The sequence below is a fragment of the Eschscholzia californica genome, unplaced genomic scaffold, assembly GCF_041429995.1.
Source record: "Eschscholzia californica isolate CP2 unplaced genomic scaffold, dmEscCali1.0.p SCAF_4, whole genome shotgun sequence".
Classification (NCBI taxonomy): Eukaryota; Viridiplantae; Streptophyta; class Magnoliopsida; order Ranunculales; family Papaveraceae; genus Eschscholzia; species Eschscholzia californica.
The window spans coordinates 23,037,109-23,059,965 of NW_028238461.1; the positions used below are offsets into that span (position 1 = coordinate 23,037,109).

General features: G+C 35.2%; 2 protein-coding genes across 2 annotated transcripts; one reads left to right on the forward strand and one right to left on the reverse strand.

Moving 5' to 3' along the window:
- Nucleotides 1–3,252: 3,252 nt before the first annotated feature.
- LOC147543716 (B-box zinc finger protein 25-like) lies at nt 3,253–5,717 on the reverse strand. The gene is made up of 4 exons (XM_086636974.1): nt 5,443–5,717; nt 5,058–5,340; nt 4,079–4,390; nt 3,253–3,750 (listed from the first exon to the last, which is right to left on the reverse strand). Exons 2-4 carry the CDS (start codon nt 5,238–5,240, stop codon nt 3,502–3,504), a joined length of 744 nt encoding a protein of 247 aa, XP_086493100.1. The 5' UTR covers nt 5,241–5,340; nt 5,443–5,717; the 3' UTR covers nt 3,253–3,501.
- Nucleotides 5,718–11,927: 6,210 nt separating this feature from the next.
- On the forward strand, nt 11,928–16,209 carry LOC147543717 (eukaryotic translation initiation factor 2A-like). The gene is made up of 14 exons (XM_086636927.1): nt 11,928–12,006; nt 12,564–12,613; nt 12,728–13,082; nt 13,193–13,379; nt 13,538–13,772; nt 14,027–14,096; nt 14,231–14,328; nt 14,471–14,511; nt 14,636–14,769; nt 14,998–15,061; nt 15,141–15,237; nt 15,330–15,454; nt 15,799–15,824; nt 15,925–16,209. Exons 2-14 carry the CDS (start codon nt 12,574–12,576, stop codon nt 16,022–16,024), a joined length of 1,572 nt encoding a protein of 523 aa, XP_086493053.1. The 5' UTR covers nt 11,928–12,006; nt 12,564–12,573; the 3' UTR covers nt 16,025–16,209.
- The last annotated feature ends 6,648 nt before the right edge of the window (nt 16,210–22,857 follow it).

Sequence of the window (22,857 nt, forward strand, 5' to 3'; positions counted from 1 at the left end):
TTCTAAGCAAAATTGTAATATTTTACTTTTTAGCAGAGGGTCTGTTACTTTATCTATCATAGATATTATTTCTGATTGAGTATCCGTTAAAACATTAATACTCAAGCCATTCATTTCTACAATGGCTTTCCAATAGTCTTGGTTTTTAGAACATTGTCCTGCACAAGGTTCCTTTTCAGATATATCTTCTGATTGGCTAGAAGATAGAAAGTCAATTTCATTGACATCCTCAGAGTCACTAGAAGATGAAGATTCTTCTTCAGTATTAGAGGTCAGGAAAACTTTGCTTAATTCAGCTTTTAGATTGTCATCAATTTTTAATTCATTCAGTTTTCTTTTTGTAGAACATTTATTAGCATAATGCCCTATTCTTCCGCATTTAAAACAAGTTTTATTACTTGTTTTTTGTCCTGATTTTGTTTCAGATTTATTAGGAATATAATTTCCTTTAAATCTTTTCTTATGTCGAGGCTTCTGATAATAAATTTCTTTATTCTGTTTGTATTTTCTTCTTTTCTTATAATAAGATTTTCGAGAATACTCTTTCGAATCTCTAAAATTCCTTTTATGAGATTTTGGATAATCAATTTTCATATCATATGCAAATTGACTACAGAATTCACCAATTTCTTTTTTCCCATGCAAATTCTGTTTTTTCAATTGGTATTGTAATTTCATATCATTACAAATTTCTAATCCAGTTTGAACACAAGTAGTAATTATATGTCCATAAGTTAGATAACTATAAGAGATGATGTTTTCATTATTTTGATCTCTTAGTCTTTGTCTAACTTTTTCAGCAAAAAGAGGAGGAAGTCCATCAATGAACTTAGCCTTCCAATATTCAGAATTAGCATCATTGCGTTGCATAACTTTACAGATAAAGACATCTTTATACCATCTAAAATGGGTTAAAGATGGACATCTAAGGTTTTGTAAAAGTTCTCGACTTTTCTCTTGTCTTTGAGGATGACTCCCCACAAAATGCAAAAGAATAGTCTGAAGTAAAGTATAAACTGCATCAGGTTTAACTTGTGCAGTATTTGGTTCAGGTTTTGTAGCTGTGAAAATTTCAGTCTGCTGGGCAACAGTGAGAACATTATCCCACCATCCTTTTAAGGCACCAACAAAACCAGTAACAATGAATTTAGCCACAGCCGAATCATCATTACCACTAGCTTTGCAAATGCTGGCATACATTAACATTTTATGAACAACTTCATAAATTTGATATTCTGAAAGACCATCAATATTCCATTCATAAATGGAACGACCATTATAAGAATTCTGATTTTGATAAAAGTCTTCCTCAAAGAGGAGATCTTGAGGAGTAGGTCTTTTATAATAGGTCTTAAAACCTGTATTAGGTTCATTACCAAGTTTATATAACATGGTTTGAACTTTACTGATATCTGGTCCAGACTCAAGATCAGAGTTTTCAGTACTAGAATCTTGGCTAATAACATTAATTTTTAAATTTTTCATTCTTTCAATGATTAAATTAGCAAAGTCTATATCCTGTTTATCAGACAGTTTAAAGTCTTTGATTTCTGGACTAGGTTTAACATCTACTTCAACCATTTCTTTGTCTTTATTTTTTGAAGTGGATTCAACCTTGGTAGATAAAACTTTAGGTGTATCCTTAAGTTTTTCTTCAATACTACTCAATTGATTATGAATAGTATTTTCAATTCTGATTAATTGACTACCAATAGTCTGAAGACTTAGATTGGTATGATTGTGCTGTTTTATGACGGTAGTTACTGATTCACTAGGTATAGCATATGGAACTGCTTCTAGTGCTTTACTTTCATTGTCATTTTTAAGAGTCAAGGCTTCAGGTGGAGGATGAATAGAATTAATCTTAGTTCCATCACTCTTAGTCCACATTTTTGTATAATCTTCTATAACATGGATAGTTTTCTGATTAGGGTACCAATTATGAAACCAAATAGTAAAGGTTGTCATTTTTTGATCCCTTTCTAACTCTTGATACCTTGACTCCTAACGCAATACTGCGTAGTGAACCAGGCAAGACTATAGTAATAGATAGTAATTGCTTGACTACTAATATTGCAATTCCGAAGTTAATTAAATGGGAAGAAATTGACTTTCCACATGAATGGGTTGTACAGGATGCTGTACCACCTGTCAATATTATGAACAGGAATTTAAATCAAATAACCCAAACACCTGAGGGAGATGTTGAAATAACATTTGCCCCTAATAAAATCAGTAAACTAAGCTTAACTAGAAGCTCTTCAGCCAAAAGGATAGAAGACTATAAAGTCTCATATCCTAGTAGTTTATCTAGATACTCTGTATCAAATGATGAACTTAAAGAGCAGATCATCCGAGGATTAAAGATTTCTGATCAACAAATTCCACATGGAGTCTATGTTGAACAGACAACTGAACAGGAGAAAGAACAAAGGACTTCTCCGACTCAATCTGAAATGAGTTTCCATTTATAAAATTTTATGGATTATAGTCCAGGATCAATACCTAGACAGTGGCTTAATCAGGAGCTCATGATGACAAAACATGAAGCTTTCCGAAATTGGTTTTTTGCAGCCTTTAATAGTAGGACTCTTGAAAATATTAAAAATATTTATTATCAAGAGTTAGAAAGGGATCAAAAAATGACAACCTTTACTATTTGGTTTCATAATTGGTACCCTAATCAGAAAACTATCCATGTTATAGAAGATTATACAAAAATGTGGACTAAGAGTGATGGAACTAAGATTAATTCTATTCATCCTCCACCTGAAGCCTTGACTCTTAAAAATGACAATGAAAGTAAAGCACTAGAAGCAGTTCCATATGCTATACCTAGTGAATCAGTAACTACCGTCATAAAACAGCACAATCATACCAATCTAAGTCTTCAGACTATTGGTAGTCAATTAATCAGAATTGAAAATACTATTCATAATCAATTGAGTAGTATTGAAGAAAAACTTAAGGATACACCTAAAGTTTTATCTACCAAGGTTGAATCCACTTCAAAAAATAAAGACAAAGAAATTGTTGAAGTAGATGTTATTTTAATCCGCGACTTGGTATTAACACACATACACAGAATTTTTAGTATTGTTTTCTGTATGTACTAGGTATAACTCGTGGCTACGCCGCAAACGCTTCTTATAATATTTTACGCGTTCAGGCCTTTAAAATATCTGATATACGCTTGAACGTTCTAAACAAAAATAGAATGAATTTGCTAGTATAGAAAAAGATGAAGAGATGTTGAGAAATCATGAGCATAGAGTAGTTCCAAAAAAACTAATGTTGATCTCACTCAACGACCCAAATTAAAAGAGGATTAGTTGGTTTTAGAGAAGGGACTACACCAAAATAAATTCAAATTTTTAAACAAGAAACTAAGATTAAAATTTGGTCCCTCAACAATATCCTTTATTAAAAATGGATGTTTGTCTCAGTCAGCTTTTTTTTTCTTTCTGTTTTATTATATAGATGATGAGTTTAAACAAGAACCTAACCAAGATCAGGGACAGTGAACAAGTTATCTTCATCATCCAATATTTCGATTCTTGGTTTCTTGTTGGGCATGTTGTAAGTTGATCTGATGAACCCATTGGTATATGTAGCAGAATTGATGTTGTATGGTTGTGATGAAGATATGGGAAGTTGAGGCACTTCTGCTGCAGCTTGAGGTAGTCCTCCATCGTCGAAAATACCGATGTCTGTAAACCAATCAAGTTCCCCGAAATCCAAACATTTTTTCTGCAATATTTGATAAAGCAAACAAACAAGAGAAAATTAAGTCAATTGGTTTCCTCTGGGGTCAATGCGACGCAAAAAGTAAGTTAATTTTGAAGTGATTAGTAAGTCAAAATGTTACCTCAACTCAACCCTAACCAGTCCTAAATCCAAGTTTTTCCGCTTAACTTGAGTGTTATCTTTCTTCTAATAATCTATATTTATTTAACTTTTTGTACATGTATATGTGCGTGTGTGTGCGTGCACGCGTGTGTGTGTGCATATTTGTGTGTCAGTAGAAGGTTTGAACTTGTTTACGACAAAAAATAAGTTGATATTGAAAATTACATACTTTGTCATCAGATTCAAAATCCGCAAACTGTAGCAAATCATCAACAGCCCATGATGGAGAGTTTGCAAAGGTAGAAGAAGGTTGTGGTGCAGGCGTTTTCGTAGCAACTGGTTCCAAATTCTGGTTATTTGGTACGTCAGGGCAGTTCTTCTCAGTTTCTTTAGTGCAATTAGAGTTCAAAGCAACAGGAATACCCGTCGCCAAAAGTCGTTGATGCTTGCTAGAAATACTACCAGCTGAATGGACTGCTTCGTCACAATCTCTACAGAAGAGAGCTCTGTCCTCAACACAAAATATGAATGCTGTTTTGTCCTATAAACCAAACAAAAAAGAAATACAACATAGTTCAAATCCAACAAAATCCTTCTATGAATACTCATTCAGATATTTTGCAGTAAAAAAAAAGTCTGAGATTCTGACTGAGTCGACTCGGGTCATATTTTAAACGGAAACTGTATATTTTTTTCCTCATTTGCTAAAAAACGTCTAACTCCTACGATTTTTGGATCCAACTGAGTCAGACATACTTTGGGTATGAACTGAAAGAGATTTTCTACGCCTCAGTTTAATTACTATTTTATCCTCTGACAAAATCAGATTTCGACGAGTTAGATTCAGATGATGCAGATACGTATACTGAGGAAAACACCCTCTAAGTCAATAACTTATAACTCTGCCCTAATTTAACTTCACTTAGGGGTGTTATTGGTTCAAAACTTTATTAGAACTTCGAATTTCTTAAGTATTATTACTGCTAATTTAACACTACTTTGAATTGGCTTAGATATTCTTAAATTTTATTTTTTCCCTACTCAAAGTTAAATTAACTTATTTAAAACATAAATTGAATATGATTAAACTAAATAAACTTGATAAATAACTTTCATTTGAAATCAATAAAATTTCCACTAAAATATAAATAAAACAGAAGAAATAAAATAAAGTAAAAAGTGAACAAAAAAAAAGAGAAAGGGCTTACTTGGCAGATATCACATTTAGGGAGCTTGTTAGAGAGAGAATCAAATAGAAGCCTCTGATGCTTGCTAGCAAGCTTGTTTGCTTGATGAACTTCAATATCACATTTAGCACATAAAGCTGCTTCATCAGCACAACATATCATAATAGCTGGAGCTTTCTCACACACATCACACTGAATTTTCATCTCTCTCTTTTTTTTTTCCTTTTTTGATTTAATAAAACCCTAAACTGCAAAACCCTACTTTTTAACTTATGATTTTAAGCCTAAAACCTTAAATTTTATGCTTAAAGAGAAAGAAAAACAGGAATAGATGAATTTCAAGATACACCCAAGTTTTGAAATAAACAAGAAGTATTGATTTCAAGTTTTGAAATTAACCCATTACAGAGAGATCAAAAGTGATTATAAAAATCAGATATCAACCCATTATGCAAAGATCAAAAGTAAAATGAAAATCATATAAAAATAGTAGAAGGGAGATAGAATATTATAGGTTTGATAAGAGAAGATTCAAGATTGAAAAGATGAAAGTAGTTGATATTTAAAAATCAAGAGGAAAAGACTAAATTAATTAAAGATAATGTTTCTGTAAATCATGGAGTTCTTATGGTGTACGATTCTTTTGTAGTTGTTGGTGGGCCTTTCAGCTTGTGGTTGTGCATAGAGCTTCAACTAACCAAGTAACCATACTTGTGGCTATCAATTTTTTTGGGACTTTTCTCTGGGAGCTGCCAGTATTAGAATTGACTAGTATAGTTGCTAGTAAGGGTTATGTTTGACATCACCAAACATCTGCTCATACCTAGAAGAACCAATAAGGCAATAACTATGTTTTTCCTTCATATATTTATTATATACTACAATTCACAATAGTTTTAATGTCATGTAATAAACTTTGACATCTTTTCTCATACGCCGAACAGTTTAGACCAACGAAAAATTCAAAAAAATTTCTATATTGTATGTGTCAAGTTCCAATTGAAATTCCCAATTCAAAACGGGGATGTGGTTGATGTGTGCGGAACACTTAGTTTGGTCATGGTAAATTGACCTCTTTCAAAAAAAAATGCTAAATTGACCAAGTAAAAGGTTCTCATTTTCTGACTAGTGAGAAACGGGAGTGCTACATGTACAAAGTCTTTGACAAAATTCTTGACTTAATGACTCATTTTCACTAAAATACAAAATTCTTGTCAAAAATCCTTCGTACATTTAGCATTTCCCATTTTCGCTGGGGTTATATAAGGATCATCATCCAATAGTTACAATCTTTGAGCACTTATCTGGCCCAGATTATCTAGTTACCTACACTAGTTGATAATCTGGTGAAGGTGGAATTCAATGTTTAGGCAGAAAGCAAACACTATCAATCATCAATTCCTTTATTGTCTGGTGGCCATCAAAAATCTATCCCCATGCGGTCATTTGACCTATTTGGAACATGTGCAGCAATGCTACAGCCTACATATATATGGACAAGAAGGAAGACCTATCACCTACAAGTGCAATCTTCTAAGCGAGCAGTTTTATTTAACTGGAAATAAGGGGACGGGGAAACGATTATTATTCTATTCTTACCTTTGTAGATCTTATTTATAGTTGGAACTTGGAAGGCTTTGTTTATAGCGCTTAAGTCTGTTTTAACTGTTATGTGATAGAGTGTATCCCTCATGTATCTTTACTTTTTTCTTGTCTTGTAGATCTTCGTAACCTTTTGTTGTTTCTGATCAGTCTCAATAAATTATGAATTGACCATTTAGAAAGAGATACATGTTTGATTAGGTTATACTATGTTCTTTTGTTTTGCGGAGTTGGTATCAGATTGTAAGAAGTGTTCCACTGAGGATTCGGATGATTCGACGAGCAAGGTATTGCTGACTATATTCAAATTGAAGTTCCCTTTGACTCCTGCAGTTGAAGTTGAAAAAACAATGTTTTAATTTTTCTTGTTTTTCATTTCCAATTGTACACATTATTATTGGGAGTCTTGCATTTTTTACCTTAAAGAACGAAAAAACGGTATGTTATTATCTAAGATGTGGTACAATTCACGAAATAACTATGATATGATAACTGCGCTAGATTGAAGGACAATCAAACTCTTCGTGAATACCTTCCCGTTTGTAAACAAATGTAACTTTTCATAATCCCTTCAAATGAAACGTCTAATAATACCATTAAACAATTGTTGGAAATTCTAGCTAGTTATTAACTTATCAATTGACAAGTTACGACGTATATATCGCTTGCATTCCCTTGGTGTTCAGAACCAAATTGATGTAGGACACAAATAAGAAACTGGAATTGAAGAAAAAAATAACTTGATTATATTATATACATGCACTAGCATCACACTATACAAGCTAGGAATGACTCCTAGAGCCCTTAGGCATCACATCTTTGGAATATTTGCATCACACAAATACATATAGCTTGAATAGCTGCTGGAAAATCTCTGTCTCTTCAAACAGCAGAATACCGCCCTTATATATAAGCTAAAACTGACCCGTAATATCCCACACTTCTAAACTTTTAAACTTCTTAACTCCTAGGACACTAAAAGACATTAAAGAGACGTTAGATGACATCAAAGACATGAAAGACATTAAAGAGACACTAAAAAAGACATTAAAGACACTGAACCATCCTAATTAGTACTTTGAGACTAGTAGAATTTCCACAAAGACATGTGGACCAGGCCCGCATTAATCGAGGTTCTAAGTGGGCAATTCGTGTAAGACATGCCAAATCAGAATTTGGGCCTTGCAATCCTTCTTTTGACGTCTCTCATATGCCTTAAACAGTTGCTGCCATTCATCTCTATCAATTCTCCCGGGCTTGAGAAAAATCGGCCCGACGAGTTAAATGCATAAAATTTCTCATAAAGGTCTTGGTCAAGTAAAATTTGGACTCATCATCTCTATCACAGGTAGCTGATTTATTTTTTGAAAACATTTGGTGTGAAGTGTAAACCTCCTATTTGGTTTCTGAATGCTATGGACAGAGATACTAATAGTTCAACTTAATATATCTTCTGAGAAAGAAAAAACAAGTAGTAGAGACGAAGATTATAGAATCTTGCTTACAAGATTGCACAAGAACGTAAAGTGATCTAATTACTTCATAAATATGATAAAGGCAGACGATGATTGTGAGTTGATTCAAGTTAAGTTTATTGATTAGTGTAAAATGTTCCACCTTAGGGTTTTTTTTGTGAAGTTAGGATGCTGACAACGAGGAAAGAAGACCACATTCTGACACCTAAACTCGAAGAAGACATCATGCCTCAAATTATAAGTCAAACATAAATGAACTTTTTCACAACATGAACCTCGAAAGGGAAAACACTAGTCACATTTCTATGACAATATCATTAATCAAACGAGGAGATCTCCAAAAAATTTATGCATTCTCTAAATCTTCTTTAGTTTTTTTTTCATTCAAAGTTAGTATTTGTTGCCCGTTTTTTTTCGAGAATAACACTATGTTATCTCCTTATTGGCTCCAATATGAAACTGCAGATTACATATGCTGGTGCAGTGATAGAAGTTTGCATGAGGAAACTTGTATTCTATCCTGAAGTTGTTGGCTTCATCGAGGAGGAAAAAGATCAATTCCCGTCGGTCAAAGTTCAATACATCTTCAATTCTCCTCCCAAACTCGTCATGTTGGATGATGAGGGTCAACACAAGGAAACCATAAGGTAAGATTGCTTTCTTTGCCTCGAATATTACATGTAAACCTTATTCAATGCCTTTGTCTTAATTTCTTGAGTTATCTTGAATGAAACCTGACGTATGATTCAATTGACCTTAAACACGGGGTCATATTGTTGGGTGCTTTTGTTGTTCTTACAAAGAAGAATAACAAGAAGATGATTGCTAAACTTATATTGTATTGAGATAGATGCTATTGTTGAATGTTTTTTTGTTTTTTGCTTGATATCTTCTCATTATAAAGACACCTATTTATATAGAGCGTAGATGATAGACATAACTTTTACAATAACTTCTAGACTCTTAGACTTACAAACTCCAAACTCTCGATTTCCTAACTCTCAACTCTTGATTAACATAACTCTTAACTCTTGATTAACATAACTCTTATGTAATTAAAAGCATACTTAAAACATAGATAATTATTTTCTAAAAAATTACTAATTACCTTTCGACACCCATTCATAATTTGTAATTTTTAAGAACCTCTTGAACTTCTCAAATTTCTCACTATTGATGGCCTTTGTGAGAAAATCAGTTGGTTGATCATTCGCTCCAATGAACTTTAATTTTATCTCTTCTTTGTTTACCAAATCTCCAATGAAATGGTGACGCAACTCAATCTGTTTCGTTCTTGCATGAAACACTGGATTTTTGTCACAACAATTGCTGACATGTTATCACAATGAATGGGAGTTGGTTAATCTTGAGTTTGTAGTAAATCAGCGAGAATTCTTCCACAAGGATTGAAGTTTAACTGTCAAGGCCCTTCCACAAAGATTGAAGTTTAACTGTAATAATTTTTTCAGACCCTTGAAACTCATTTTTCAAAATCCACAAGCTTCTTTTGATTTTACTGCACCCATAAGTCTAGGGAAGATTGTTTTACTTATCCCTTGTTGGATGTATTGCAATGCTTTTGCATCTTTTTTCTTTTTCTTGTTATAGTTGTGTTGCATTTAGTGCTTCTTCATCATATCCATATTCAATGAACTCCCACAAATCTTGTGAGATGAAAATTGTCTTCATTTGAAAGCTCCAGTAGTCATAGTGCTCACCATAAAAAAATAGGAACTGAAATTGATGAGAAGTTGAAATAAGAATTTTTTGTCGGCATTGGTTTTGAATAAAACAAAATCAAATAGATGCCTCTGATACCAAATTTGTTGGGTGCTTTTGTTGTTCTTACAAGAAGAATAGCAAGAAGATAATTTCTAAACTTATATTGTATTGAGATAGATGCTATTGTTCAATGTTTTTTTTGTTTTTTGCTTAATATCTTCTCATTACAAAGACATCTATGTATATAGATCATAGATGACAGACATAACTCATACAATAACTTCTAGACTCTTAGACTTACAAACTCCCAACTTTTGATTTCCTAAACTCTCAACTCTTGATTAACATAACTCTTATGTAATTAAAAGCATACTTAAACATAGATAATTATTTTCTAGAAAATTACTAATTACCCTTCAACACATATACCTTCTTTTAACGTTGAGTGGGCATCTGTTGTCACCTGGGTGTTGTTACCCTCTTTCACCATTTTCACATGACTGCATTTTTTTTTTTTTGCTCTGACAGTAGGATTGACAACTGGAAACGTGAGCATATACTCCAATTCTTGAGGGGAAGGTGAAGTCCGGGTCATCGGCAATCTAAGGGATATGAAATTTGAGTTTTTCACTCTTCTACAAGTTCTGTAAAAATTGTTTTGTAACTTGTCTTAATATAGTTTCAATTTGAAGAACAAATATTAAGCAAAACATCCATCTTAATACAGTTTCAACGGGTCATTAATTTGATACTGTGTATTGTAAGAGATTGTTAATTTTATCTATAAAATTGATGATCTTGTGAAGGATATTTTACATATTAGACGGATAGAAAGATGAGTTCATCTTGTTTTTTCTAACCACCATCACCACCACTATCATCGCCAGACACATTCTTGAGTGTCCATGAGATTAGAAATTTTGCAGCTTTTGTTTTAAATGCAGAGTTAATTTCGAAAAGAATTGAAGGGTTGGGGGACTTGAGATTAACTTTTATGTTACTACATATGCCAGCGAAATGACTCATTCCTCATTCCTCATGCCTCATGCGGCCGCACACGACAATCTTCTCTAATTTTGTTTCACACACCACAATCTCTACAACGACTACCACTTTCTTTGTCTCTCTCCGTTTCTCTCTCTCTCTCTCTGTGGTGGTCAGGGAAAATGGTTATGATAGGGGAAATTTTGATAGTGTTAGGTGTACGCCTACATAGGTAAGATGTTATCGACAACCACCGGTAGTGTCTTATCGACGTTTAGCTCACATCCACTGTGGGTAAGTCGCTAGAACATTGAACGATGGTTGTTGGGGTTTCTCTCTCCCTCTCATGGGCGCGACTGTTGTGACCACCTACCAGTGAGTTCACTAGAGTTTCAAACAACTTACCTACTAGTCTCCCGAGCACCACCTCTACCATTTCTTTAGCTCTATAGAGAGAGAGCTTCAAAATTCAGGTGAGTTGCAATTTTCGGAGAGCGGGAGAGATAGCCAATAGGGAAAGAGTTTGACGATAGTGGTGGTCAGTCATGAGACCGTGGTGGTAATGTGAATAACACTTGACTCACTACACTACAGTGAATGGACCAAGTAAAGGGCAATGTTTGACAAACAAGATCCGTGTTTAAAATTAAAATTTCAATGATTCTTGAGAAATATTTTTACAATTCTGTTGTTTGGTTTGCAACGGAAAAAATTTGTTACTTTTATCAAATTTTCTCTTGGTTAGTTATTCCGGGGGTGCTCCAGGGTGCTCTGTCGTGCCCTGGGCTGCTCTGGGGTGCCCTGTGGTGCTCTGGGGGTGTCTTTAGAACTATCTAAAATTTGGTAGAGCTCAAATTTTCTCGAGGGTTCAAACTTCAAACAGTCTGACTCAAACCGACCCGGCACCTTCAATGTCAATAAAGGGTTTCTGAATTCTTCAGCTAGTTTCTTTCCAGTACCCAAGCAGCTCTTTGGTGGTGGTAACCTGTAAGTCTTTCGCCACCCATGAAAATCTTCCCTAAAAAATTTGATTTCCTTTTCTCTTCCATAATGGGTTTTCATTTTCATCTCAAATACTAAGCTTTCTGATTTTTTTTTTCCACTTCATATTGTAGTTGTTTGTATCAGAAAGCTAAACCACCAATTGGGTTTGATCTTCAATCGTTCAATTCAATTTTCCTATATAGGTACCCTTGTTTTATACTTGAACATATAATCTTATGATCATTTATGAATCTGGGTATGCTTTGTTTTTACCCTACAACTTATTCTTGGTGAATTTGGTACGGAAACTGTAGGAGAAGATGGAATGAAAAATAGTCTGCTAAAATTGCTAGATACATTAAGCAAACTGGTTAAGAAGTTTTTAATTTTTTTTTGGGAATTTGTAGTATATGTAAGTAACTATAGATGGAACTTTAGTTTAGAAAAAGAACTGAAGAAGAAAGTTGGGACTTTATTAGGTTATTGAAAACTGAAGTATCAGCATTACTTTACCTTGTGTCTATGGTATTTCTTCTACTATGAATATTGGATATGCAATTCAAATCTATTAATAGGAAATGGGTTCTGTTTTGAGGTTCTATCTGGAGATGGGATAGGAAAATACTGAATTTGTTTGTTTGGATATTGAATCTTCGATCTTTTTTTCTTTCTGACTCAATCTTTTCTTTGATCATTGAAGTTTAAGTTTCTATTCGGAATTTGATGTTAAGTTTACATGCCCTTTTCTTCAAATTTGCAGTTAGCCTGTTATGGCAGTTGCAGACCCGTCACCGTCTTTGGAGATTTTAGGTATTTTGAGACCCGCGCTTCCCATTGTTTGAAGTACTTTTCCTTTTCTCTTTTAAACCCCTGCTGCTTGCATTAGTTTCTTTTTTCTCATACAATAACTTTACTTTGCACCAGCTCGAGAGCCCGAAGGTTTCTCTCTATGGAATGGACCTCCATTCACAAATGGACAACCGCATATCAAGCTTGAAAGAGTTCCATGTACCACTTCAAAATATAGTGAAGATGGATCGAGGCTCATGGTGGTTAAATCTGACTCTGGAATTTGCATTTATGATTCCTCCAGCTCCTCTGAGATCAGAACGTTTGAAATCCCCAATTTTCTTGCAGCCACCATATCTCCACAAGGAACTTATCTCCAGACCTTTCAGAAATCCACAACACCGCAAGAGAAGAATGTTGTCTTGTGGAAAATAGAGACTGCTATTCCTGTTTATCAGCTCTTCCAGAAAAGTATGTCAAAGACCACATGGTGCATCTCATATCCATTTCATCTTCTTATTTTCATTCAAATCCTTTCAATTTTCAGTTCATAATGGGTTTTATATTGGAAGTTTAAACCTTTTGTTCTTGGATCCTTAGGCCCTCACTTCAATTTAGCTCTGATGAATCCATTGCCTGTCGCATGGCAACGAACGAGATCCAATTTTTTGACACTGGAGATTTTTCTAAAGGGATTGCTTATCGGCTCAGAATCCCCAATGTAGCTGCAATTGCACTCTCAAGGACGCCAGGTTCCCACGTTGCGGCCTTTGTTCCAGAATCGAAGGTTAGTAGTTTAAGTGATGCCCCAGGAATAGGATTGAGAGCCCAATTTTCAATTGGACCTGATTGATGAACTTCAGTATCAACTCAACCATATTCATCCAAATTATCCTGTGATTCCTTTCAACAACAATGTTTCTAAATCCGTTTCTTGGAATACAGGGAATTCCTGCCAGTGTCCAGATATTTGCTTGTGGGAAAGATGCCGGAACCCAACCAGTGGCTCGACGGAGTTTCTTCCGGTGCTCCACAGTGCAACTGAGTTGGAATCATGGGTCTACTGGTCTTCTAATTGTTGCACAGTCAGATGTTGATAAAACCAACCAGAGTTATTATGGAGAATCAAAGCTCTACTACTTGAGAACTGATGGAGGCCATGAAGGACTTGTGCCCCTTGGTATGTTGTTTTATATTTAAAAACGCAAATTGTTAGTGTAGTGATACGCAAGTGAGCTACTGATAACAAAGCAGGGATAGCTTGGTTGGTGAGTTAAGTGGAATGAAACACCACATATTAGGAGCTCGAGTCACCACCATTAGAGGATTGATCCAACCATTAACTTTAGGGCCCTTAGTTAAGGGAGGGTAAAAGAGAATAAAAGGAGAAAGAACAAAGATAGCAAGCTTACTGATCGTTAAATATATTTGCAGGTAAGGAAGGTCCTGTTCATGATGTTCGATGGTCATCAAGCGGTTCAGAATTCGCAGTTGTTTATGGATGTATCCTTTTCAACCGCTACATTATAAATTCTACTCCTATCCATATGAGAAAAGTAAGAGATTGGTGGTTTCGATCTTACACAATTTTGTTTGCTAAATTATCTATTTAACTGGTCTATTCCTTAATTTACCAAAGTTATGCGCAAAAGCGACAGTGTTTGACAAGAAATGCAATCCACTTCTTGAACTTGGAACAGGCCCTTACAATACCATAAGGTGGAACCAAAGGGGAAGTGTATCCTTGAAAAAGATTCTTCGTTATTTACTCTTTTGGCAACGATTTGAACAAATTTTCAAGGTTTTGGGTCCTAAACATGCATTCGATAACCTCTCTTTTCTTACTTCGAATCTGTTACCTTAATCTCTGGTTTACAGTTCTATGTTTAGCCAGTTTCGGTAACTTGCCCGGAGATATGGTATGCAATTTATATTCTTTCTCTAAGTATTCCTTCTATAGAAACGAAATATTTTACTACGAAGTTATACTACAATTAATCATTAAAGACCACATGGTAAATCCTCAATACCGTTACCATTTAGGCATTCTGGGACTACAAAGAGAAAAAAATGTTGGGTCAAACAAGAGCTGAATTGTCAGTGACAAGTGAATGGTCTCCGGATGGCCGATATTTCATGACTGCCACAACAGCTCCAAGGTTACAGGTTGACAATGGGTACGTGTATATCTTACAAATTGTCCTTTTCTGTGTGTGTCTGCTTGCACATATAAAGTTGACTAGACGGTGAGCATGCTCACCAGATATGTGTATATATATATATATATCATGTTTTATGTTGCAAGAGTTATCCTGCTTGGCCGCTTGGACATCTGGGTTTCTTCTCTTTCTTGCTGTTTCCTGGAAGTCCATTGGTTGAATGTATTTTGCTATTTTTACTTGAAGGATTAAAATTTTCCTCCACAATGGATCATTGTATTTCAAAAAGATGTATAACAAGCTTTACCAGGTTAGTGCAGTCAAACTCCCTCAACTGAAGTACAAAATAGTTTTCTTTTCTTCAGCTGATTTATATGCTTGTTTTATAGGTTGATTGGAAACCACAAGACCCAGAGAAATTTGGTGATATTCCTGAACTTGCTGAAGCCATTGGTTCCTTGAAGATCGACGATAAAAAACCGCAAGGTTTTCCATCTAGTTATCCAGTGTGAAACTCCTAGTTGGTTAAAAAAAAAACTGTGCATGTTTTTGGCTTAAATTTCTGGGTCTTTTTCCAGGAAAAGGCTCGAGGCCTTCCCAAGGATCTGCTAAAGCGAAAACAACTTTAACAAACCCACCTCCACAAAAACCTGCAGCTTATCGACCACCACATGCTAAGGGTGCAGCAGCAATTCAGGCAGAGGTATACATGCACTTTACATCTCTGCCTGGGTCGTATATTCTGATACCTCGGTGTTCATAGTGGCATGATACAATTCTATTTTGTCTGAACAAGTCAATGGATTAGTATATTAATACAAAAAATGTGAAGTCCGAAATATTGATTGATTTGATACACATGATTTTTTATATTCTTTTGTCTATCTAATTGAGTTAGATCACTTTTTAATTCTCATTGGAAAGTAAGTAAGCACACCACCTAAGACTCTAAAGCTTAATTGGCTAGATCATCCGGATCTAGTTCAAAGTTCAAACCTTTTTTTCTCGCTGACTCGGTCTGATGGGTTTTTCATTTCCCATATGCAGCTTTTTGGAGGAGGAAGTTCAACCGAGTAAGTATTATCTACTTCAGATATTGTTCATAGCCTGCATAGCTAACTCCATCCGACCTCTCGTATTAACTCTTTCTATTATACGTGTTTCATTTATCAGAGAAATGAGCAAGAACGCGTCAAGGAACAAAAAGCGAAGGGAGAAACAGAAGGAGAAAAAGGCAGCAGAGGGTTCTTCCGCCGCTGGCAATGGCACATAATTCTCGTAATGTTGGAATTTTCATGCACGGATAGATTCTTTTGATAGCACTTCTCTTGGTTTTTGTATGTAGAGAGGGTTGGTCATGTTCAATATTGCCGATCTTCAATGTCTTATTTATTTCTTTGTTCTACAACTGTACTTGATGAGAACGAATTTTGCAGAAAGAGATAAACTTTTTTGACAGACAAGTGTATTTGAATTTTAGTAACTGAATCTGTGAAACCAACTTTAACAAACCCACCTCCAGAAAAACCTGCAGCTTATCGACCACCACGTGCTAAGGGTGCAGCAGCAATTCAGGCAGAGGTATACATGCACTTTACATCTCTGCCTGGGTCGTATAGAGTTTCTTAAGGAGCTCTCGACTCAGTTGTTAGTAATACATCTTGAACTAATAATTCTACCAAGTTCAACTCACTAAACTCACCTATGTCATCAGGGTGAAGTCTCACATTAAAAATATTCATCTCCACTGTCATATTTCCAAATGACAAACTTAAAAGACCACTTCTACAGTATACATTTGGTGTAGCTAAAAATGATCGACCTAGTATCATTGAAATTTGACTATTAGAGTTATGGATTGGTTCAGTGTCTAGGATAATGAAGTAAACAGGAGATATAAACTCTCCTACCTTAATTAAGACATCCTCAACAATGCCACGTGGGCGCCTAACATAGCAATCTGCTAACAAAAGCACCACAGAGGTTGGTTTGAACTCTCTTAATCCTAATTGTAAATACACGGAATAAGGAAGAATGTTGACGCTAGTACCTAGATCAAGTAAAGCATGTTCTACTTTAAAATTTCCTATGGTGCAAGGTAGTGTTGGGCTTCCTGGGTCCTTGTACTTTGGTGCGATATTCTCCTGGATGATCAAACTAACCTTCTGAGTAAGGAAAACTTTCTTATGCACATTCATCTTACGCTTCCTAGTGCATAAATCTTTTAAAAACTTAGCGTAACCTAGCTTTGTTTAACTGCATCTAGTAATGGAATGTTGATAGTGACTTGTTTAAATACTTCTATTATCTACTCATACTGAGATTTCTTCTTTGGCTCTATAAGACGTTGAGGATATGAAACTCTAGGAATGTAACGCTCAGATACTACAGCTGGTTCTTCAGACTCGGGAGCCTTCTCATGCTCATTACTAGAGACTCGGGTTGGCAAAGAAGAGGGTTCATGATCTATTTCACTATCTTCGGGAACTCCTACCCTATTATCTATTACCCTACCACTTCTAAGGGCAGTTACTGCATTGGCTTGACCCATCGGCTGTTTACCTAGTGTACCTTTTGGGTTTTGCTCGGGTTGACTAGGAAACATACCTTGTTCTCTATGGTTCAGGTCTTCTGAAAGTTGACCTACCTGGGTTTCTAAACTAGTTAAAGACTGGGTGAGCGTTCGCATAAACCGTTCGGTTGTTTTCTTGAAGTTTCCCATTGTTTCCTTGAAATCCACATGGCTCTTGGTTAGCATGTTTATAGTTCCTCTAAGAGAGAAATTGGGATGATTTCTCCAACCTGGATTGTACGTACGTGTTAGAATAAGGGTCATACTTCTGACGATTGTCTTGCTTAGAGTTTTGGTAAAGAACATTATCTTGTTCTTTTTCAGCAGAACCAAAGAATTGAGTACACTTGTTCCCTATATGAGAAGGGTCTCCATAGACGAAGTACAAAAAAGAGATGGGTTCATTTCCAACACTCATGACCTGAGTGGGATCCTCCATGGATGCTTTAGGCTAACCAAGCTCTAGGATTTCTATTCTTCTCGTCATGGCGTGGCAACTTTAAGTTCTAAATCGTCAACTTTATAAATGTCATCTCTATCCGGAGTAAGATTTGCCCTAGTAGGAGGTCCTCTAGAAGTTTTTGATTGCAGGGATTTCTCAACTATTTCTTCTAGAAATGTCATGCAATCATCGACGGGTTTATAAGTAAAACAACCACCACATAATGACTCTATCACGGATGTAGTTGAATAGTCTAGTCCGTCATAGGCAATCTGGACTAGTCTCATCTTTCAAAACCATAATGTGGACACTGTAGTTCAAGTTCTTTAAATCTCTCGAGATATTTATAGAGGCTCCCCTTCTTGTTGCACAAAATTGTTAAGACTTTGCCTTAAAGAGGTAGTTTTTGTGTTTGGAAAAGAATTTCAGAAGGAACGAACTGCTCAATTCTTTCCATGTAGTAATAGAATGGGGTTGTAAGGCATACAACCATGATTTTACTTTCTCTTCCAAAGAGAAAGGGCACAATCTAAGTCTCAAAACTTTCCAAAAATAGAGCAACAAGATGTAGAGAATTTATGATTAATTGTCCAAAAATAAAACAAAACAAGTAAAGCGTTTATCTATAACTCTCTTTAAGGCTTGATAATGGCACAAATATGGCTTATCGTTTGGATTTGTTTCTCTTGTGATGGGTTGATTCATTTTTACATATATCGAACTACATCTTCATATTTTATTTACTATCTTTGTTTGTTAAAGAGCAAAACTCATAATAATTGAAACACAAACATTAAAACTGTGGTAGTTTGGATAGTACCCTGCTAAGATATATAGTGAATGCTTCTAAGTTTGAGCACTATTATTATTTAAACTTTTTACTTCTTTTTTTGCAAGTGTTCAAATTCACCCTACAATAGAAGAATGTTTTGAATTTATTCTCTACAATGTTTACCTTTGTAGTCTAATAACTCACTTAGTACAGTATTTACGGGGTAAATAAGACACAGAGAACCTATAAATTGAATATAAACTAATTGCTAATAAACACATTGAAATGCTAACATATCCTCTCAATAAGATAAGATTTAGCTTATAATTTTCATATAACTTTGTAACAAGATGTCAAATCACTGTCATGTTAGTAGACTATATTTTTGAAGGATGTAATTCTTGGACACTTTCAATTTATAGAAGGGAAGATGTATATGTTGATGATAAAACTAAAAAGTTGACAAGGTTGTAAATACAAGACACCCGATTGGACCAGTTGATGGCATTAGGAGTATGGAGATACTCTAAAGCCAACAAACCAAGGCAAACTCCGTCCAAATAGGGCAAGTCATTCTAATAACTTAAGCCAGTCAGATTAGTATACGATTACCAACTGCTTCCAAGCAAATTTGATGTTGATAAATCCTGACCATGTTTGGAACGTGAACGATGCATAAAACCATATTAGCGAGTTGAACATCATCATAATTCAGACACAGTAAGACTATATTCTTGGAATCCCATAATAGAAGACAATAGATCCAAGAAGTGCAAAAGCGGGCCACTATAATTTGCTCAACTAATGCAGGTTCCGGATTTGATTTCTATTCCAAGGCCAACCTCATATTTTTAATTAGTCAGAGACCAAATTTATGGATATACTTTTGATTTACACTTCGATTGAAGAATGCAGAGATACTTAACGATGTATAGAGGCACGCTCCAAGGATTTCTCCACTTCTGCTTGTTGAAAGAAAGTGACATCAGGTACTGTCCTTGGACACTCAATTGCAATCTGAGCAAAAACCATAAACAACAAAGGGCTATACCCACTACAAAAATACGGAGACGGTTTAATTATAGTGGTTCCCTTGAAGCTGTCAACATATAACATATTTATAACGACTTTTACATAACAAATCCGTCACAAATGAGAAAGAGCAAGCTATACTACATACCTAGCGAAGCATGTTGACAAGAGTGGAGGCATGATATAAAGTTACTCCGGACTAGCCTAAAAGTACTTATAGATCAAATATTTCTTTTCTAACATATATGCACTTAAAAGTAGTATTTAAAAAGTAATTTTTTGCCAAATATGTAAAATTTCGTTAATAGTTCAAACATAAAGAACTTAAGAAGAATTCATCTGAAAAATTTATAATGTATGTGATCATAGGTAATTTGGGGACAGAGAAATAACCAAAACATAACTTAGATGACAACTATAAAAGGGGGTAAAACTTGACTTTAGCACAAAAACATAGTCAAAAAAGAATTAGGTTCGGAACTAGGGGACATGACTTGGGACTTTAAGAGAAAATACATATAGAGGAGCAACAATTGGAGCTCTTGGTCTTCACATTCGATTGGAAAGGTTCGAGGGAAAATTTAGCGATTAAGGTAATCTCTAACTCTTACTTAATTATTAGCTTACGCATGAGATCCAGGGAAATACTAGTGTTAGACATTAGAGCGGAACTAATGTCTAGATTACGTTAGTAAAACTAGGTGACACCATGACCCAATAACATGATAGACATGAAGTGAAGTGAGAGCGCAAGACTGAATTATTATGTCCTCCTAACTAGGTTAGGGTAAGTATCTTTGAGCCACTTGAGGAGAAGCAGCTAGAAAATGTGTGGCCACACTCAAATGGATTAATGAGATTAATCATTTGCTTTAATAGTTGTTCTCCAAATCAAGAAAGTCTGAAAAGATCTGACGTATTAGATGCGATACGAAGTGACATGGGAATCGAGCATTGCACTTGTTCTAAGGACAAGTGGGAGACTGAAGGATATATCCTTCCGGTCTGAAGGAGATGTCCTTCGACCAAGGTAACAATGCGCTCAATTTGTCAGTTAGGATAATTTTGACCTTATCCGGAAGATCATCTAGTCCGGTCGACTAGGGATCGTAATGCTTAGCTAGAAGCCGCTTACGATCGTCAGGTCACTTCGGTGATTCGCGGCTAACATAAACCGGATCCTACAACGGGTTACACCAAAGAGTGGTGACTTTATTGGAGAGAGTTGACTAGTGGAAATTTGGAAAATAGGTGGATTAGATCCAACTAAACATGCCCAAAAGGTTCGAATGTGATTCAGACAAAGATAGGAAGAATCAAACTCAAAATGAGGCCCGGAAAAGGCTAAAAGGGTTGGCCATGTAATGGTCGGCTCGTGTAATGGGGTCGGTCAAGCCAAGCCCACTAAGGGGTTGATCTGGCCGACCATACACAAAGGGAAACCCTAGATGGGAATCCCTCCCATCTAGGAGTCCTAGTCAGAAAGAGTTTCTGACTTTATCTTTTATATGGTCCATATTAAATCCTAGTTTGAATATGATTCTATTTAGGGTTTCTATATATATGGACCATTATAGAACAGAAAAGGTATGGAATTTTCTTTAGAGAAAATCAGTCTCTCAGACATCTAGTGGAGAGAGAGGGGTTTTAGAGAAAAGGCTCCCAGCCTATCTATCTAGTCAAAAGAAGAATAGTTTTTCTTCTCAACCTTCAATAAGGTCCTAGCTGACATTAAAACGAGGAAATCACGTCAATTTGCTCGGGTGTCTCAAGCAGAGGAGCTGCGATTGAAGCTCTCATCTTTGGGATAAAGGCATCAACTTTAATTCGACAGGAAAGCGATTAAGGTAATCATGTTTCTATTTCTAGTTCATCTTTAGTTCTTGCATGTGATCCTGGTAGCTAGTGTTAAACAGATAGATGTTTAAGATTCCGCTTACAACACTAGGTGACACCAAAACCCAACATGTAACACTCCTAATTTTTTTAGATAGCAAATTGGGTGGAAGTAATAAAAGTCTAGGTAAGTTTGGTGGATGAAATACTGGGGGGTTTTAAAACCTTAATCTTCTTCACTTTTGAACAAAGAATATAGAAAGGAGAGATGGTTCAGCCGCTCCTTAGTGAAGTAAGGATAAATAAAGAAGAAAAAAGATAGAGATAGAGTTCTGTAGAGAGAGAACGAGGCATGATTGTGGTCTTGAAGTCGTCTAAGGCGAAAAGAGGTAGATTTCCTGTCTCCTAATTTCTTTGTAGGCTCTTTTAATTTAATCAAATGGTTCTTAACAAGAATAATTAAATGGTTTAGATATTAGTTTTATCTAGAATTTTATAAAACATCTATAGAGGACAGTATTTCGGTCTAGTACAAATCGTATCTGATATTAGTAAGCGATGAATTTGAGTGTGTTTATCATATTTTTGAAAATTTATGTTTATTATTTATAATGCTTCAAACGGTGCATTAATCGGAGTTCCAAGTGAAGGGTTACGATAGTTTTCGTACACAGTGTCAGAACAGTCTCTGTTGTATTTTGGTCTTGTTTAAATTGAATCTGGTATTGATAGATGACGAATTTGGGAGTTTTTATTCTAATTTTGGAAAATTATGTTTGTCTACTTTCTAATGCTTCAAACGGTGCATTAATCGGAGTTCTGAGTGAGGGGTTATGATAGTTTTCGTACAAGGTGCCAGAACAGTCTCCATTGTATTTCGGTCATAGTTTAAAATTGAATCTAGTATTAATAGGTAATGAATTTGGTTGTGTTTCTTATATCGTTGAAAAGGTCTATTCGTCTGTTTTCCAAACGGTGTATTAATCGAAGTTTCAAGTGAGGAGTTACGGTAGTTTAGATAGATCACATGATTTATGTTCTTTAGTCAATGTATCTTCTAGGTAGATACCTTCTCGTTGTGGGTTTATATTTGTTAATTATTATTGGTATTGCCTGTTTGAGGTTGCGATCTACGTGAAGTTCTACTATGAGCATCATCTCTTTTTGACTTGTCATGTTTCGTCGGTTTGGTATGTTTAGTGAACTTATCTGTAACTTATTACGAGTGTCAATGTCTGTTGTGTATAGGTTTGAGACACCAAGTGAGTATTTGATGATTTTGTCTTTTGAAATAAATTTGTGTTGACTTATATGTCAAGTTTGAATGCTATAAAGGTTTACCTTAGTTTAAGGCATGATATTTTATATCTATTGGAAAAAAGAGAAAACATGGTTGTAATATGAGGGTTAGTATAGGACTAAAATACGAGAACCTTGAAAACCTAATAATAA

Excerpts from the sequence above, each read along its gene's own strand:
- LOC147543716 (XM_086636974.1), bottom strand. The coding sequence starts at position 5,240 with ATGAAAATTCAGTGTGATGTGTGTGAGAAAGCTCCAGCTATTATGATA. Across the intron at positions 4,391-5,057 it reads CTAAATGTGATATCTGCCAA|GACAAAACAGCATTCATATT; the intron begins GTAAGCCCTTTC and ends TTTGGTTTATAG. Across the intron at positions 3,751-4,078 it reads ATTTTGAATCTGATGACAAA|AAAAAATGTTTGGATTTCGG; the intron begins GTATGTAATTTT and ends CAAATATTGCAG.
- LOC147543717 (XM_086636927.1), top strand. The coding sequence starts at position 12,574 with ATGGCAGTTGCAGACCCGTCACCGTCTTTGGAGATTTTAG. Across the intron at positions 13,083-13,192 it reads AGTATGTCAAAGACCACATG|GCCCTCACTTCAATTTAGCT; the intron begins GTGCATCTCATA and ends TTGGATCCTTAG. Across the intron at positions 14,097-14,230 it reads TTCGCAGTTGTTTATGGATG|GTTATGCGCAAAAGCGACAG; the intron begins TATCCTTTTCAA and ends TAATTTACCAAA.